The sequence below is a fragment of the Ammospiza nelsoni genome, chromosome 1, assembly GCF_027579445.1.
Source record: "Ammospiza nelsoni isolate bAmmNel1 chromosome 1, bAmmNel1.pri, whole genome shotgun sequence".
NCBI classification, from domain to species: Eukaryota; Metazoa; Chordata; class Aves; order Passeriformes; family Passerellidae; genus Ammospiza; species Ammospiza nelsoni.
In genome coordinates, this window is record NC_080633.1 from 95,719,277 (window position 1) to 95,737,306 (window position 18,030).

Here is an 18,030-nt window from a genome sequence, read left to right on the forward strand (position 1 = left end):
ATAAAAATCCAAGATGCCTCAAGAGATTGATTTGTCAGTCAAGTCATATAGATTCATTTTGCTTAAAACTGAGGGCATTCCAACAACTTACAGTTCAAGGTATAAAACATAAATCAGAATCTATTTTGCCCCTTTTTGGGTAACATCCCGATTTGTTTACCAAACTCTCTAGTACTAGGGAAGAAACATTCATTGATTAAGATTAGGGTCAATTATTTTTCCCTCTAAATTTCAAAGTAAAGTTGCTAAAAGCAGCAAGGAAAATCATGGCTGAATTAGGAGCTTGATGCAATTCCTACACACAAAGGATTAAAACAAAAACTGAAACAAATAAAAGCTTTCTAAATTCTGGATATAAATCCAAACCATGCTACTTCTGCCTACTGACAAAACAACCCAACCACAATTTTAAGCAAGCAAACCTCTCTCCCTGTCACTACCAACTACTCACACCAACAGCTCCTGTCCCCCTTCTTCTCATGGCCACCAAAACAAAGTTAACTTTTTGCCACCTCATTCAGCCAGCTGATGGTATTTTTTAACAGTATCTTTCCCAACTTTGGGCCAATCCTTCTAAACCATAATGATAAGAACAGAAGTCCCTTTTTCAGTTGGGATACTGAACTTTAGGACTGCTGCTTGCCTTAGCACTAAGTGTTAAACACCAATGTTTGCACCATCAGACTATTTCCCATTAGTCACAGTGCCTGCATCCTCAGAAACGGCTCAAACCCACCCTGCATGGCCAGAGGATGTGTTCAGAGCGAGGTGCCTATGGCTCAGTAGAAGTAAATATGTCTTGGACATTAAAGCAATCTACAATAAAGTAAAATATTAAAAATGCCTGGCTGTAAAAGCAGCAGTTACAGGTGCCACACCTCTGTGCACCTCAATAGCTGTCATTTGGAAGTGCATTCAACTGGACTCTTCTCAGCTCTTTCTATCTCCAAACACAACACACAATGTAAGTATGCCCCTTATATACCTTGTCTCTTCAGCAAGCACAAGCACATCATTATTATAATCCCATTTATCATACAAATTGCTAAAACCACATTTTATTAAAGGGGAAAGCTGGTCTTGATTGTTCTGTGTCAATTGTTAACAGCAGTCTCAAACAGAAGAGTCCTTCTACTGCCTGTACAGAAGTCTCCTACCAGCCAGTTCCAGCAAACTCCATGGCAGACTTCCAGGCCAGGACAGTCTTGCACAACACATCCTGGGATCTGTACCAGTTGTTTAAAGGTGCTGGGAGCTTTTCTGAACAAAAGTAAATTGTTTCCACTTCAAGGAGTTTTCTTAAATAGTAAAAAGAGGGACTAGGTACCGAAGGTCAGGTTGGCAAATCTAACAAAATTATAAGACAGCTGAACAAAAAATGGCAAGATCACATAACACATATGTTACTTAATTTCATATATTTTTCTATCATTTTCTTGTTAATTTTTTTTAAACCATATGCAAGTTTGGAAAGCTGTTATGTAGGTTCACCTCATTTTTCTTTACTAAAGTAAATGTGGACACAAGTATATGATAGGACCAAATGGCAAAATGCAGATAGAGAAACTAAGAATAGCTGGATCTGGAACAGTCACTTCACGTGCAATTATCTCTGATCTAAACAGCTGCACCAAACATATATTTTTTGTTTGGACACATCTGTAGACATGATGTGTATAATTAATTGTTCGTTCAAAAATGCAATTTCATGATGCATTTGATTATTTAGATATAAAAGTTTTAATTCTCAGAGCTGACTAAAAATAGTGATTTTAATTTATTCCTGCTGCCTACAATTACCCACAACCATGTATTTTTAAATATTTCCAGACTATAAAAATTACTAATTTTTGCCACTTGTGTTTATCTGCATTTAGACTTTGATTTGGATAAATTAAGCTCTCAAGTGTTCCTTGCTTTATGAAACTCTGCATGTTGTACACTTCAACACAAATAAATGACTTCTACCATTAGAGGTTTAAATAATGTAATGTATTTCATGCTCAGCCTGAAGCTGGATTCCAATGAAGTTGCTAATGCACGTAATGATTAAGTGTAACTCAAATACTAACTGTGTTGTTGAAAACATGACAGGCAATAATTTGGTCTATTATATTCTGCCATTTAATTCCCTAGTACAGACATTCTCTGACACGTTATGAAGCAATGATTTACAATTATTCAAGCTGCAAAGGTCAGAAAGTGACATTATAATCATCTACACAGAGATCCCTTCTAATGCACAAAAACTAGGTAATACCACACAAAAATAGTTTTACTAGAGTAGCAACTTTCTGTTTAAGATTTACCAAACTGCACAAGTATAAATAATTAATTTACATTACAGTACGTTAAGGCATCCTTGAAAAGATAATGTTTTTCCTGCTCCTACCAATAAATTTACGAATAAGTCTTTTTTGCTTGCTAAAGGCAATCTTAAGAGCAGCTTTTCACTAAAAGTAGCCTGTATTAATAGTAATCAGTTAAAAAAATCTGAAAATCTAGAAGATTTTTCAGAAACAACAAACAGGAGTGGAGCCTTTTTTTTTTTTTTTTATGCAGCTGGTCAAAGCACATCCTTATCTATCAAGAACAAAGATCTATTAGTCACTATGCTCAATATAGGTGAGTAGCTTTGTTAGACATTCTCCAAGCAACCAGTGTCATTAAAATACTGAATGTTATACAAATCTCTGAATGACTCCTAATATTAACAACAGAAGCAGAAGTGAGGTTATTTCCATGCTTGGGAGATTATAACTGTCCCCAAATCTTATTTATTTGAGGCTTTAAGAAATAAGTGAATTTAGCAAAATATTTATCAGAACATCCTACGTTATCTCCAGAATTAATTGAGAAAAAGAGTTTCAAAGCAAATAGAGAATTAAGGAGCAGGAACTAAATACAGATTAATACCTCCAGCCAACAAAAGACCAAAACAAAGCAAAATACCCCAAACAAGCAAAACAACAAAAACAAACAACAAAAAACCAAAACACCACATCAAAAAACTTCAAGACATAACTACTCCAGCAAAATACAGGGGAAAAATCATCTTTTTGACCCCTCTCCAAATTTCTTTGTGTCTAAAAAGGCTTACTTTTGTTCTCAAAACACTTGACTACTATACATTAAAATACTATATGTGTAATAAACATAAAAAAGGCATTGCTAAAATTGGCCTTTCAAACTGTAGGAATGTAGCAAAAAATGTTTACGTGCACATTTTAAATATTGAACATTTTCCTAACAATCCAAACCTACCTTATACTCATCTTCTTCAATCGATTTTTAAGTGGTCATAAAGGAGAGAGAAAAAAAAAAGAAGGAAGCAGCCACTCTTACTTGAAACATGTAACTACATACCCCAAATTTCTGTTTCTAAAAGCAAAGGCAAGAAAAAGGCAAAGGAATAATAAACATATTTTTAAATCAAACATTGCCTATAAATTCTGTTCAAAATCTCAATTGAAGAACAATGCATTTTTCATATCCTACCTAAGGGATAAAATTTGAAAAGTGCATGATAAGCCTCTCACAGCATTTCAGCAGGCAAATGAAACAAAAATTTTAAATGCTGGGCAACCAAGATTTGTTCGCCTAACCTAGAATATCAGCCAATTTCAGAGTCAGACCTTCAAAAATGAGAGAAAGTCACACAGAAAATAGACATTTCCCCTGAAATAATGGGATATATTTTACAGCCATGGGTATGGAAAAGAAAACAATTAACACACATCTGCGATAAGGCAATGAGTAGCAGACGGTTTATTCCAAATGTTAAAACATTAGCGGTGTCCAATTTCTGTGTCACGTAGTTTCTGCTATGCAGCTGAAGAAAAACAAACCCTGAACTTCAATTAAAAAAAAATAAAACAACACAGCAAAATTACTGCCTTTTTCAACAACTAGCTGAATTATATATTGTGTACTTTCTAGCATGTAAATATGAGGATCATTTGGAAAATTGAGACGCAGCAAAACCTTCCTAAAACAACACCAAAAATACACTTTTTGCTTTTTTTTTCTTTTGCCTTTTTTTTAAGATCAAAATTTTGAAATAATTTGTCTTAAAAAAACGTGGTATTTTGAGACCACACCATGATGTTGCACTGACATTTCACCTTTAAAAAGTGCCCAAGCAGATTCAAAAGCTTTTGAAACACAATTTATCCTCACAACTAGCAGAGGGCTTATTACTGAGAATCTAAAAGTCAGAGGATAGAATATTAACTACTGTAGAAAAGAAAACATAGTGCAGGACCTTCTGTTTGTGACAAAATTACAGAGTTAATGTTCCTGAAAGATCACTTCACCTTTTAAAGCATGATTTTTAAAAAGGTAAAATTTATAGCAATTAAAGCTAATGAAGAAATGCAGCATGAGCTGCTTATGTTCAGGAACTAATAGGTCCACTGAGCATTTCTAAGATTATTTAGCCATCAATGATAATGAATTGACATTGTCAGTGGTGTTAATGTACCAATGCTCTATAGTGCCACTAATCCGATAGCCAATCCTAGCAATTTTATCCTTTTTTATGTTGCTACTTTATTTTTTTAACCAACAAGCTACCCAGTCCTTTCAATTAAAAGAGCACAAATACAGCACAGGTTATTAACACTTTTTTCTCCTCTTCCACACATAAGATGGTATATTCATTATATGGACTATGGCTCAAACTGCTCTGCTCATTCCTTCTTCACATCCCAATCAATTCTTCAGGACTGTTAGCTACAGTGCAAAAATGGCTTTTCCAAATAAATCAGTGCTAGTATATGATTGTTAAAATACATTTTTGGTGCACATTAAGTGAAATGTGATGATTATTTAAACACGGATATAAATAAGATTTTTGCAAGCATGGGGTATTGTGGTGTATGTCTCTTACTGATTGTTTTGCCATATCTAAATAGCACAGCTCCATGTTGTTGATGCAAATTAACAATACACAAAAATGGAAAATAAGTACCTGCCTGGCTACCAGGTATGACATGTCAGCAACATAGAGAAAGCAATCAGCTTAGGAAAGTGACTACCATTTCAATCCAAAGTTTAAATCATTCATACATCTTTTGCTCTCTCTCTTCCATAACTATTGTGAATCCCAGCCGAGAGTTGTGCAATTTCTGAGACAGGTTCTGTCAGACATGTCAATCCTGAAGTGATAGAATGAGTTTTTGAAAAAATGAGGCACTATGCCAAATCTTAATAATTTTCATTCTATTCTTTTTTTGTAAAAGATACTGTATTTGCTGGTTTGATTTTTTTTTTACTTTTCCTCTCACTATGAAATATTTAAAAAAATATTATGATTTTTCAGTTTAAGTTAAAAGGCAATTGAACAAACAACCAATGTCAAGGACAACTTCTAAGGAAGAGAGTTTAGCCTTTGCCAAACACTTCTGTGGATCTGTAGTTTTTAACTATCTTCCATGCCAAATTCTTGGCAATTGATACAGCAGAGACAGCAAATAAGATTTTTAAACAATATAAAATACCCTACAACATTCATTTTAACTATGCTTCAAAATAAGGAGTAGCACAAGTTATCCTACTACTGATATATAGTGGACTTAAGAATTAGGCTCATACATTTTTATTTCTTATTTCAAGAGGTCAGCAATTAATTTTCGTAAGTGAGTAAACTCATCCAAAGCATCTCACAATGCCACATGCAAAATTATTAGAAAAACAGAGAGATGAATCAGTGAAAATCACTCGGCTGCATCTTCAGCTGAAGATTCACTTGTCCTCTAAAATGTGCAACTCACTTTGTCCTGCAGCAGATTGGTACACTAAGGCTGAAAAACCTCCTCCTGCTGAATATTATCCCCAACATCACACCACACCATGCATGTGTGCACAGCACCATCTAATTGAACCCGCGCTCTTCTACACATTAGCCATAAGACTGCTATAGCAGGTTACATAGGTTTGCGTAAAATGTTTTTATATGATGCATATATTAGTTAATTTCTTCAGCATAATAACATTAAAATATATTTTTAATCAGAACTAGGGTATTAAAATCCAACTTTGAATGTCCTATGATGTACCATATATGCCATGGCATTTTAAAACCTTTTAAACATTTCTGCTAAATTAATTAGTTTTGCATTAAGGAGTCTCAATGCCTCCTATTAAATGCAACACATTTGAAGGACAATTAAACATTATGAACGATCCTTCTAAGGAAGTAACGATTGTTAGAAGAAAAACAAGATTTTTTTGGGTAACAAACAGGAACACAAGAACACATAAAAGACTTCAATTTATTTTAAAAGTCTTATGCCTGCAATATTTTAGATCCGTTTGTTTGAAAAATCTGTCTTCTGTTTTGTTTTCATAAAGAATGAAAACCCTAATGGAGTCCCGAAATCTGTTAATGGTACTAAAATTATAACAGTATAGCAAAAGAAAAAACCCCACACAGTAAAGTCTATATTATATATTTTTTATGTCTTTAAATGGAATTTACAGTTCTCCCTGGCAATGTGAATGAACATCCTATAATTTAGTCAATTTACAGATTACAGGTTCAAATTGACCTTGTAGCCCATAAAATTGCTCATCTTCAGTGCAGGATTAGAAGTGGGAAAAGAATGTCATAACTGTATTTAAGGAATTTACCATAACAATGGAAAGGAGGATATGCATGCATAATTTTAGCCACTCTTGCTCACATCACAGTTTTCAATTCTGAAACAATGCATATTCTGTGCTCTTCTCCTGGTTAACCATGGTGGAGACTGTTTCAATTTACTCACCCACAGACATGACACTTGTATTCCCTCATCCCAAGGTGCCTCTTGACATGGTTTCTGGCATCTCCAAGCTGAGCTGTTGCAAAGTGGCATATCTTGCACTTGAATGGCTTTGATCCTAAGTAAAATTTAGCATAAGATATGAGTTGAATTAGAATAAAATATCACCCATGGTTAAAGAAATAAAAATTCCTGAGGAAAAATAACCTTTTGAAAACCTATCCCACATTTAACCTGTTTGAGACTTTTGCCTAATAAAAAAGTGTCTTGTACATAAATTTATAACTCCCAGGACACAGACAGTATATTCTATACATTACTCATTAAAGTTTCCTCAAGTTCAAGATCACAGAAAATACCCTCTTAACTTTAAATCTGGTCTTTTTCTTGTCATTAAAATCCACAAAATACATTAAAATGAGCAGAAAATACTATAGGTAGATGAGGTTTCAAAAAGATGGCAAAAGTTGTTCTATGTCCTTCCCAATGGCCAGATGCTGAAACTCAGGTAATGGTCTTAAAGTGGACTGGTATCAGTTTAAACTGCAAAACATCCTCTTTTTTTTTTAGCAAATATTTTTAAAGTAAAATAATATTACAAGTCTTCCAACTTTGAATAGATTTCACATTAGCATTGGTATTTCAGATTTGTTCTGTCACACACAGCAAATGATTCATCACCTAGCTATTGTAATGGCATGCAATGTATGAATATACAGTGGATAAAATATTATGCCTTTATGACTGTTTTATGGTCAAGAATTTATGATTATTCTGCAAACCAGAAGTATTGACATTTTGGCTATTATTTATTTCAAGAACAAACTTTAATATTAAATGTCTGCTGCAGACCAAAGAACTCTGAAATTATTTCTCCAAGGAAAAAGTATCAACCTATTTCTTGTACCACATCAGTTCAGCAAAAAGTGAAATTATTTGTCTATCCATTTGTCTATCTTAATTAACAGTGATCATCTCTCAAGATGGAAAAACTGTCTTTTTTACTGCCGTAGTTAAATTTGGCACATGTCAGTCCCCAGGTTATTACGCAGCAACATCATTCTAGAAGCACCTTCCCATTTTCTGACCACTAAATCCTTAAATCAATAAATCAAAATCAGAGAATTGCAGTTAAAAGTAAGTACAATATGGTCAAAGAGTCTCCATATTATGTTTAGTATATGTTTTGTGAAGTACTTGTTCCAATACAGTTAAGCATAATATGAAATATGTGATCTTTAATAAATATACATAAAGAGCTCTGATAAGAAAAATGTTGCACTATATCATACTTGATAAATGAACCTTTTTACTTTGCCCTTGAAAATAGAACATCCTCCAAGAATCTACTGGTGAAATTGAGGATCTTAGTAAAAAAATTTAGAGTCTTAAATTTCAATTTAATTCTCAAAAGCTAACGAAAAATGAAGCATTTAATTTTAATCTTCTAACTGAAATAAAAAAGTCAACAGTACTAAGCACAGGCAGACAAGGTTGAATATTTCACAGTTCAATGACAATGAAGCCAGATCTCTTAATACTTCCATTTCTACTGTTGGAAGTAGATGTAAAATATATTTAGCACCTCAATGGTTATATCTAGTCAGCTTTATATGTTTAAATGTCAAAAGCAGGTTCAGACTGCAGCTCACAGCAATCACATTCTATCCATCACACTGAAAAAAACCCCAGTTTATTTAAATGATCCTGATAAAACTGAATTAATCATTAATTTGGTGACATTTCAAATCAACATTGCATTCTACAAAGAGACCAGGGCAAATAAAAAATAAAACCTTATCTTTGCATTAAAAGACCACTAAAAGTTGATGCTTTAACTTGTGATCTTTAGCTGGACAATTAACAACAACAAGGTCACAGGTGAAGATGATTTTTCTTTAAACCAAGTGGTGTTTATACTGATCTTTTTTCTCACAGAATTCTAATACCATGTGGATTCTATCCTATGTTCCCTTAGTTTCTCTCCTACTGATTAAATTGTAAATTCGTTCCTCATTCTGTTGCTGCAGGTGTCCCACAGGGCTTCCATACAAGACCTTTGCTGTTTTCCATTTACATGACTCCTTTGTGAAGAACTCGAGTTCAGACCAATCGTGACTACAGTGTGCTGACAATACAGAAATGTATTATTCTGTTGACTGCTCTCATCCAAAAATCACTGAGGCCTTGAGGGCTTTTGATTATTTTTTTTCTCAGATCCAGAGCAGAATATCTGTTAACATCTCCATTTAAACTCCATGAAAATTCAAGTGCTGGCAGGCTCCAGTCGGTACTTATCACCTGAAACAAAAGCAGCGTATCTCCCTTTCAGGTTGCTGGTGCCAAATTTGTTCCAGTACGTTCTTGGATGGAACAACCCAAAATTTTATACTAAAAATAAAGACACTAGACTGTGGTTTAAATTAATGGTAAAAAAAAATTGTATTTGTCATAAAGCTGTCTGAAGCAATGTAAAACATTTAACCATTTCTTAGCCATATTTATCACCAACTTCAATGCTTCTCTTACGCTGTTTTAAACTGTGATACTACTGGATTCACATTCGGCTTTAAGTTCTCAGAAAAAAAAGAGGAAAATGTCACTGCTTTCACTATATCATCTTTCCAACCAAATTATTCAAAAAAATAGCCAAAAAAATCCAAAACATGCACCAAACTACTTTACCCACGAGTTATGGCATGGAAAACAAATGTACATTTTCTGATGGTAGCAGGAAACAATAAGGCTCTTAACAATTGGGGGAACACAAACCAACCAACAATATACAAAAACAAAACAGAACAATAACAACAAAACAAACAAAAACTAACACCACCACAACAAACTGAAAATAAGACTAAATTTAAGAGTTCAGGTCCGACAGACAAAAACCATTCTACTGTTTCATAAAAAAAGAACTGAGTCCATAATCCTTGCTTTACATTAGGACAATAAAGACCCAAAGCTTTAAGAAAAAATTCACTGTTGCAGCTTTAGGCCTGCCAAAGGCAACACGACCTGCACCTGCAGGCATTGCTGTGCTCTTAGCTCAGGCCCAATACAAAGGGAGCAGAACCACACGAAATGTCATCATCCCATTTCCTCCTAGGATTAGGACATGGGGAGTAATACAGCATATTTGCATTGTGCACAACTGCCACTAACTGAGAAATCTGATGAGAAAAGAAACATAGATGATGCAGTTGCAGGTGATTTTTCCTCAGATGTTGATTGTTAATTAAGTTTATGGGACCTGCATCAATTGCAAACTAAAAAGTCTTCCACCTCTACTACTCCTTTTATTTTTCTTTACACTTCCTCATTTTCACTTGTCAACATGTGATGGATTTACTTGCTAGGTCCTCTACAGCAATGCTTTCCTTTCATTTGCAATGTGAAAATCTCCTACATTATTAAATGGTATTTTGAAACAGTATTTTTCTATTAATGGAAATTATTAGTTGTATCTTTATGCAACTTTCCCTTCCCTTCCCTCCACCACCTCAAATCATCACTGATTGCTCAATTAAAAAAAAGGAAAGGAGTTGGTGATGGTTACACATACATACACATGTATATAAACCTATTTATGCACATCCAGATGCTAATGAAAGACTTTTTTAAAAGCATATAATCAGAATAATAAATGGGAAAATGTGTGGCTGTGCTTTTATGCACCTGTTGTTACCCTGGGATAGGTCAGAAACTAGAAATGGTGGACTTTGCCTCACCAATGTTACACACAGTTGGTGCAGCAGGTCATTACCTTCTGCCACTGCTGCCAATCACCTAAACATATTTGTTTGTTATTAAACTGCATCCACTGTGATACAGTTGGGAAGAAAAGGTTCTATAAGAAGAGAACCACAAACAGGAAAATACAGATTGGAAGAGAAAGCCTTCTTGCCATTAAGTATTAATAAAAGTCTCCACACTACTATTTATGTGAATAAGCAAAGCATAAGAAAACCATTTCATTTAAAGTTGCAATGAGAAAGAGGACAGATAAAACTCTGTTCTGTAACCCTTCTATACTTCTGCAACAAAAAATGACTTGCAAAATTAAATGTATTCTTTCACTTTGCTTTGCATATTTAGTGCTATCCAAAAGCACAGTAAAAATATACTCCATGATAAGACCTACACACAAGATGGTAAAAAGTACACTAACTTTTACTAAATGTTACAATCAATGATGTAACTTATGTAAGTAGGGTTGCTTTGTCATATATTGATAGTTACCTCACTTTCACATCCACATTAACTTGATTTTAAATGCAATTAATACATATAGTCAAGGAAGACTAATGGACTACATTCTGCACTTAACCTGGTGGACATTTTCAAATGGCACAAGTGACCAGTGCAAACCTATTTTGCATTGTAAACGACTAAATAAATCTTAATGGATTAAGAATGATCAGCTATCAACACACAAGGGAAATTAAGTGCTGAAATGCCTACATTGATTATTTTAAATTATTAGCCTTACTCTGTTCTTGAATTTGTATGCTTTTAGTGAGCTTTAACACATTTACAAGACTTATTGACTATAATTACAAGAGAATTCAAGTAATGGACACATCAATTATAAGCAACATGTCTTGACCAGACAGTTGCATAAAGAATTCTAAAGAGAGCTCCATTAGCATCCTCCCCCTTAGTTTTATTCAGTTTTATCTGCCGTAAGAGGGCATATTAAGGGCTTATACAGCTGTTCTGACCATGTGAACATGAGCATCCCTCTGAAGACTTAACACTGCATTCCAAGTTGGATATTAGCAGAAGCAATACAGATAACTACGCTATTGACAGGACAGAAGTAATGCTGAAAGTATTAAGTATGTGAGTTATTGGTATACATGAATGCAGCAGTTACAGTAAAATACTTTGAAAGGTTTGAAATACAATGTCTCTGTTCCCCAAGATTAATTTTTAGGATTTGTTGTCCAGTCACGCCCTTGCCTTTTCATAAAAAAAACTTACAAAACTATTTTAGGATTATGCCAGGAATTACCATTCTTTTATGCTTCTTTTTGTTACCTTTTTGTTCTCTTCCTTGTAACCATGCACTAAGTTTCAAATACTGCATGAATTTAAACTATAGCTTCCATAATAAGCCATTATTTAAAAGTACAGTAAAATAAACCTTACAGTTTTAATGAAAATATGTTCATTGAAATGTGAATTTATTATTCAAATCCACTCATAAATTCAACCATGGAGACACCACTTGTCTAAGCAGAGCTCAGTGATTTAGAAAAGCTGTCTATTTAAAATAAAGAATGTATGGCAGGTTTATAGAAACATCGCAGTGAATTTTTACATAAATTTAGAACTGCAGCTTATGCATTTTTCTACAGAAATGTTTTTAAATTTTCCACTTAAAATTAAACATAAAAATGAATTTAAAGTGTGATCAGCACAGAAACTAAATCAGATGCTACACCCCTGTGCAACACATCAGCACTGCATACCACCTTCCAAAAAGGCTGACCAATTCCAACCGCTATAACTTATTTCTACCAAAACCTCTTGTTGTTTCTTATTGGTATTTATTTAGGAGTGATGTAATATCAAATATCTATTCTGAAGTAATATGTAATGCTGAAATGCTGAAAGTATCACTTGATTGAAATGAAATAAACTATTTGGATACTAAACAATTGCACAGAAGAGAAAGTTAGAAAGAACAGCTAACTAATCTCTCAAACCACCACTGCTTCATTATATAAGAACCAATGAATGGTTACAATTTAGATTAAAAGGAAGAAAATCTCTCTATATGAAACAAAAAGCAGAAGGGTGGCTGTACTTGAAATGTTCTTACATTTTCTGCCCTTTGATCACTGTATTTTCATACCCTTTTAGATAACTTTGAATTTCATCAGGGGCTTATCAGGCGATAAAAATGCCAGTTCCTAAGAAATATAAAAGGGCTTAACAAGCAGAAAAAGACCAATGGTATAATTCACTGTTTGAAAGAGACCAATTGCAATGACAGTGTTTCCATACCTGTGTGGGTACGGATGTGAGCTAGGAAGGCCATGGAATTGCTACTTCTACACATCTTCCCACAATACTTGCAGACATTGCCTTGGTTCTCTTCCCTCTCCCTGTTTATCTGCTCAGTGTCTTCAACAATGTATTTATTGACTTCCCGCAGCAGCTCTTCATGTTGCTCTTTGATGTGGAGAAACAAGCTTTGCTCGGAATCGAATGGCTCCGTGCACTTCAAACACTTAAAGGTTGCACCTCCTTCGGGCAGCTCCTCCACGCTCGCCTGCTCATTTCGCATGTGCCCAGCACTGGCCAAGTGCTGGTGAAGGTTGCTTTCTGTGTAAAATGATTTTCCACAGAGTAAGCAATGAAAATGCTTTTCTTTTGAAGGATGTTTCATGGCTATGTGAACATTTAGTCCGCTCAAACCATCTGCTAGAAAACCACAGTCATCGCAGCGAATACGTGTCGATTCCCCAAGGGAAATTCCTTCTGACTTCTTCTTTTTCCCACCACTTGTTGAAGTGTCTGCTGTCACTGTGAGCTCACTAGCTTTCACTGCCCCTGACATCTGTCCTTCTGCAGAATGGTCAGTGGCCTCCCCATCTTGATGACTTTTTAACCTCACTATAGAAGAATCAAACTTGCCAGCATTTTGCGTTGCCTTTCCTTTATCATCAGCACTGATAACTGTTCCTAAAGCCTCATTACTACTTTCTTGCGTGCCCTCAGCTGTTGAGCCATCTGCCTCCCAAACATTGTTATTTATAGTTACTTCAGCTTCACGTTGTGCTTCCATAAGGGCTTCTTCCTCCTCCCCAGTAGGATCCTCTCTGAAACTTCTGTCACCATCTAAACTATGTCTATTTTGTACTGCTTCTCCAGTGTTTCCAGTAAAATTTGATTGCTCTACTGCACTACTTGTTTCTGGAAGACTTAGCATAAGTGGGATATTTTTCTTCAGTGATTTTTTTGTGAGACTGTCTTTGTCTCTACATTCTGCTTCTGGGTTTTCACTACTTTCTTCCAAGCTCTCCACACCTTTTTCTGAGTTGCAGTTTGTGTGGCTTGATCTATTTTGATTTTCTGCAGTGCAATAATCATCTGAGTTGAGCAGCTCCTGACCATGCTTACTCTTCTGCACTTCACATGTACCTGTTTCTTTAACTGATACTTCCTTGACAAGTTCAACAACTTTATCTTTCTGAGGAGTTTGCTGGAATCCTTCACAATAAGGGTTTTCTCCTCCATTTGCAGACTCCTTATCAAGTTCATGTCCTACTGCATCTTGGGAATTGACATCTTTAGAAATTCCTGGAGATGTATTTTTATTTAAGGCAGTACACTCAGTAAAGCTTTTATTCATATGATCACCTTCTGATGCATCACTGGCACACTTTGTTTCATCTAAATTAAATTTTGATTCTCCTGCACTGTGGTGGTGCTCCTCTTGAGGCAAAGCAGCGCCTTCATTAGTGGTATTTGCTGCATTTGCTTCCTCCCCAGAAGAAGAACAAACATAAGATTCTCTTCTAATTTTGTGTTTCTCTGTTGCTGCATGCCTTATCATCTCTCTGCGAGTAACAGCATAGTAGTCACAAGCCATGCAGTAGAATTCAAATTGTTTTGTATGTTTTCGCTTCACGTGCAGCTCTAAAGAAGCAGCAGAATGAGCAATGAAGCTGCAGTGTACACACTTGTTGTCGTTTGCACCCATGGCTCTCCTCTGGAAGCTTGGGTCACAGTCTTGAGCAACCCTTGCTGGTTCCAGCAACACATGTTGGTTTATATTCAATGGATTCCTTCCAGGCTGAATATCTGGCAGCTTACTGGCACTTGTGGCTTTTAACTCAACATCTCCTCGCTCAACTTCCTGATTGTCTAAGACAGAATTTTCCAAATCTGACTGGCCACCATCCTCAACATGTTCAGGCAAGGCAGTCATGGAGCTGTTAATCTTCTTGCTCATGGATTCAAAATTACCTCCTTCAGGGCTAACAATGATCTCAGAGTTCTGTTTTCCACATCCTTCTATTTCAACACGGCTTTTGTGTTTTTTGGTTGCACAGTGACGTTCCATATCTCCTTTGGTGACAGTGTAGTAATTGCAAACCTTACACAAATAGCTGTACTGATGACTGTGCTTTCGCCTGATGTGAACAGTCAAATTCGTAACACTGGAGGCCAAAAGGCCACAATGGGTACATGTCCTAGAAATAGTACCTTTAGGCTTCCCTCCTCGGGATGCATCAGCTAAAACCAATTCATTTTCACCAATTCTTTGCTCAAGTAGAACAAATTCCTTATTTCTCGATAAGTCTTCCACAGAAGAGGATGAAACATCTGTAATTTCTTTATCCAACTCTGTACTTCCACTCCCAGCAATGGAAGTATCCACCACTGATTTAATACCGCCAACACCAACGCAAACCTTTACAATACATTCTTCAAAACGTAGTCCAATGTTGTTTTTCCTGGCATTTTCAAGATGCTTGCTTCTTTTGATATGTTTCTCCATTCCTTCCTTACTCAGTGAGTAGAGATTACATGCTTTGCAAAGGAAGTGATACTCTTGTGCATGTCGGAGTTTTATGTGCCTTGTAAGAACTGTGGAAGATCTCGTCTTATAAAAACACTTTTTACATTGAAATTGGGTTTTATTCAGAACAGAATGCTTTAGTTCATTTCTATGATTTATGAAGGAAGAGTCTGGAATTTTTGCTTGCATTGACACTTCCATTTCCTTTGCAAGTCTTTGGCTATTGTTCGATACTGAGTCATTGTAAGGTACCACTTGCAAGGTATGATCACTGTTACTCAATGGAGTAGCTTGCTGAAATAATGAACCACCGTGTTTCTCATTTTTTTGATGATTTATCAGCTCTTCTTCCAATTGAAAAAAAAGAACGCAAGCTGGACAACTGTGGGACATTTTGTGCACTTCACTCATGTGGCTTTGAAGGCTGTCCACATTCAAGCTGGTAAATGAACAGAGCTGACAATTAAAGCTACAACCACCCATCTGGTGTTTACTCTCCTGACAGTGTTGCTTCACATCTTCCCTGACTCCAGAGGAATAGCTACACATCTGACTATGAAACTGGATCCTTTTTGTATGAAGCTCTGCAATATGAGTTTCCAAACTTTCTCGGTCATGAAAAACATGACCACAATCCAGGCAAGTGTGAAGAGCACCATCATCAGCAATAAGTTTAACTTCAGAATCTTTAGCACCTGCAGTGCTAGAAGAAGGGGTATTTGGCTTACATTCAGTAAGATCTTGTATTTCTGCAGCAGTATTGCAATTACTTTCAGCATCTGTTTCTAATTCTGTATGAGACACAGGGCTTGATTCACCATGTTTAAGCTGTGTGCTGGAGATAGGCTTTTCATGTGCTCTCCGAGTTTCAGATTTGGGTCTCTTACTATTCCCCAACAATCTGTATCTTCTTCTAACCTGCCTTTTTAATCTAGATGACCTACTCTGTCCAAATGAAGACCTTAACAAGAAAACATTTCTTTTGTGTTTCAGTTGATCAAATCTCCTTGTCCTGTGTAAACTGTTAAGTAGCTTTTTGGTAGTTGGAAGCGATTCTGTTTTCTGCAAAATATTTTCTGATGGTCCCAGTATTCCTAGTTTTTCAGTTTGAACTTTATAATTTCCTTTTGTACCAGAAGAAAGAGATGTTTCTTCTGTCATAGTATCTGTTTTTTCAGTGGGAGTATTTGAAGATGGTATCATTTCAACAAGTTCGCTGCCATCATTTTGTTTAGATAAGCTTACTTTTGAGCCTTTCAGTGCACTGCAAATACTTAATTCTTTTGCATCAGCAGTTCTTGCCCTTAATTTATTGGTCCCAGGTTTTGCCCTGACATTCCTCTCTTTGGTTGCAGTAGATTGTTGGTTTTTAAAGGATTTTTTTGTCAATATCTGTACAAATCCTCCCCGTGCAGCAAGATTTTGGCGTCGAAGGTGAGTCTTGCCAAGGAAATGAGAATTTAGGAGACTCTCTTCAGCACTCTGAAAACCACAAAGATCACAAGAAAATATCTTGGATTTCTCACGATCTCGCTTAACATGCATATGTGACGTTGAACTACACTCACCTATGCAACCACAGTGAGGATGTGTTTGCTCTTTAGATGGTTTAGAGAGGCTTTCTTGTTTATGTTTTTCCTTATCAGAGCAGGAAGGTAAACACTGATCACTCATTTGGGCTTTAGGGTGCTTGTCTATGTTTCCACCTGTACAGACAACACTGGTTCCTTCTGAAGAATATAATTTATCAGAAACAGCAGCTGACACGTCTTGTGAATGTTTATTTTCCTTTTGAATTTTCAATATGGCATCATCAGCAGCACATCTGAAATCATATCGTAGGCACAGGATATCTGTATTAAATATGTCACTATCAGGACCACTGGTGACTCCTTCCTCTTTTACAGTTCCAGGTATTGTACCACATGATTCTCCAGCTAAAACTTTTTGCAATTTCCTTCCAGTATCTTTCATGTCTTCTGAAGAACTCAGCTTTCTTTTCCTGGAGACATTTTCAGGTTTCTCTGCTTCAACAACATCCAGACTGGTTGATTCTGAAAGTGCTGTTTTGTTTGTGCCATTCTCTTTTTCTTTCTTTTCAAGGTCCCTGAACACTTCATCTGATGTAAGCCTTGTTTCCTGTTGAGATGAAGAGTCACATCCAGCATTTTCTTCTGAAGTATTTCTTGGGGATTCTTCTGTCAACTCAACTTGTAAATTCTCATCAACATCATCCCTCTTCTTATTTTCCTCCCCATCCATTCTTAACAGTGATATTACCAATTAAAGATCATTTGGTTTAGCACCTACAAAACAAAAGAGTTACTGTTAGTCTTTTATGCAAACTTAAAGGTTAAAATAATCAAATTTTAAAAACCCCACGCAATATAGAAAATTTAAATCATGGCAGGAAGAAAGACACAATGAAAGATATGAGACAACGGTTTCACCATGGTATCTACAGCACCTTCTAGTTACAGAGCTTTCACTGTAATGACCACCATGTGAGCAAACACTTAGATCCCATAGTTTTTATGTAATCGAGTAATCTTCTACATGCTTTAGACTTGGGCAGACAAACATGACCTTTGTTTCTGGAAGTATATTTGGGACAGAAAATACTAATGGCTTTCAGGGAACTGGTCATAGAATATTTTACTTTTCCTGAACTAGAAAATCAGCTTCCCAAATTTAAACGTTCCCAGGTGAAATAATCATGACAGC

The 18,030-nt window shown here is 35.7% G+C and overlaps 1 protein-coding gene across 1 annotated transcript in view; it reads right to left on the reverse strand.

Annotated features, from left to right (window-relative positions):
- Positions 1 to 18,030, reverse strand: part of ZNF407 (zinc finger protein 407) — a 335,692-nt gene that overhangs the window by 291,050 nt on the left and 26,612 nt on the right. Inside the window, exons 2-3 of the mRNA XM_059481372.1 lie at positions 12,783 to 17,612; positions 6,771 to 6,885 (exon numbers count right to left, since the gene is read on the reverse strand). Of these exons, the coding sequence (XP_059337355.1) occupies positions 6,771 to 6,885; positions 12,783 to 17,568 (4,901 nt within the window). The 5' untranslated portion in view covers positions 17,569 to 17,612. The remainder of the gene's footprint in view (positions 1 to 6,770; positions 6,886 to 12,782; positions 17,613 to 18,030) is intronic.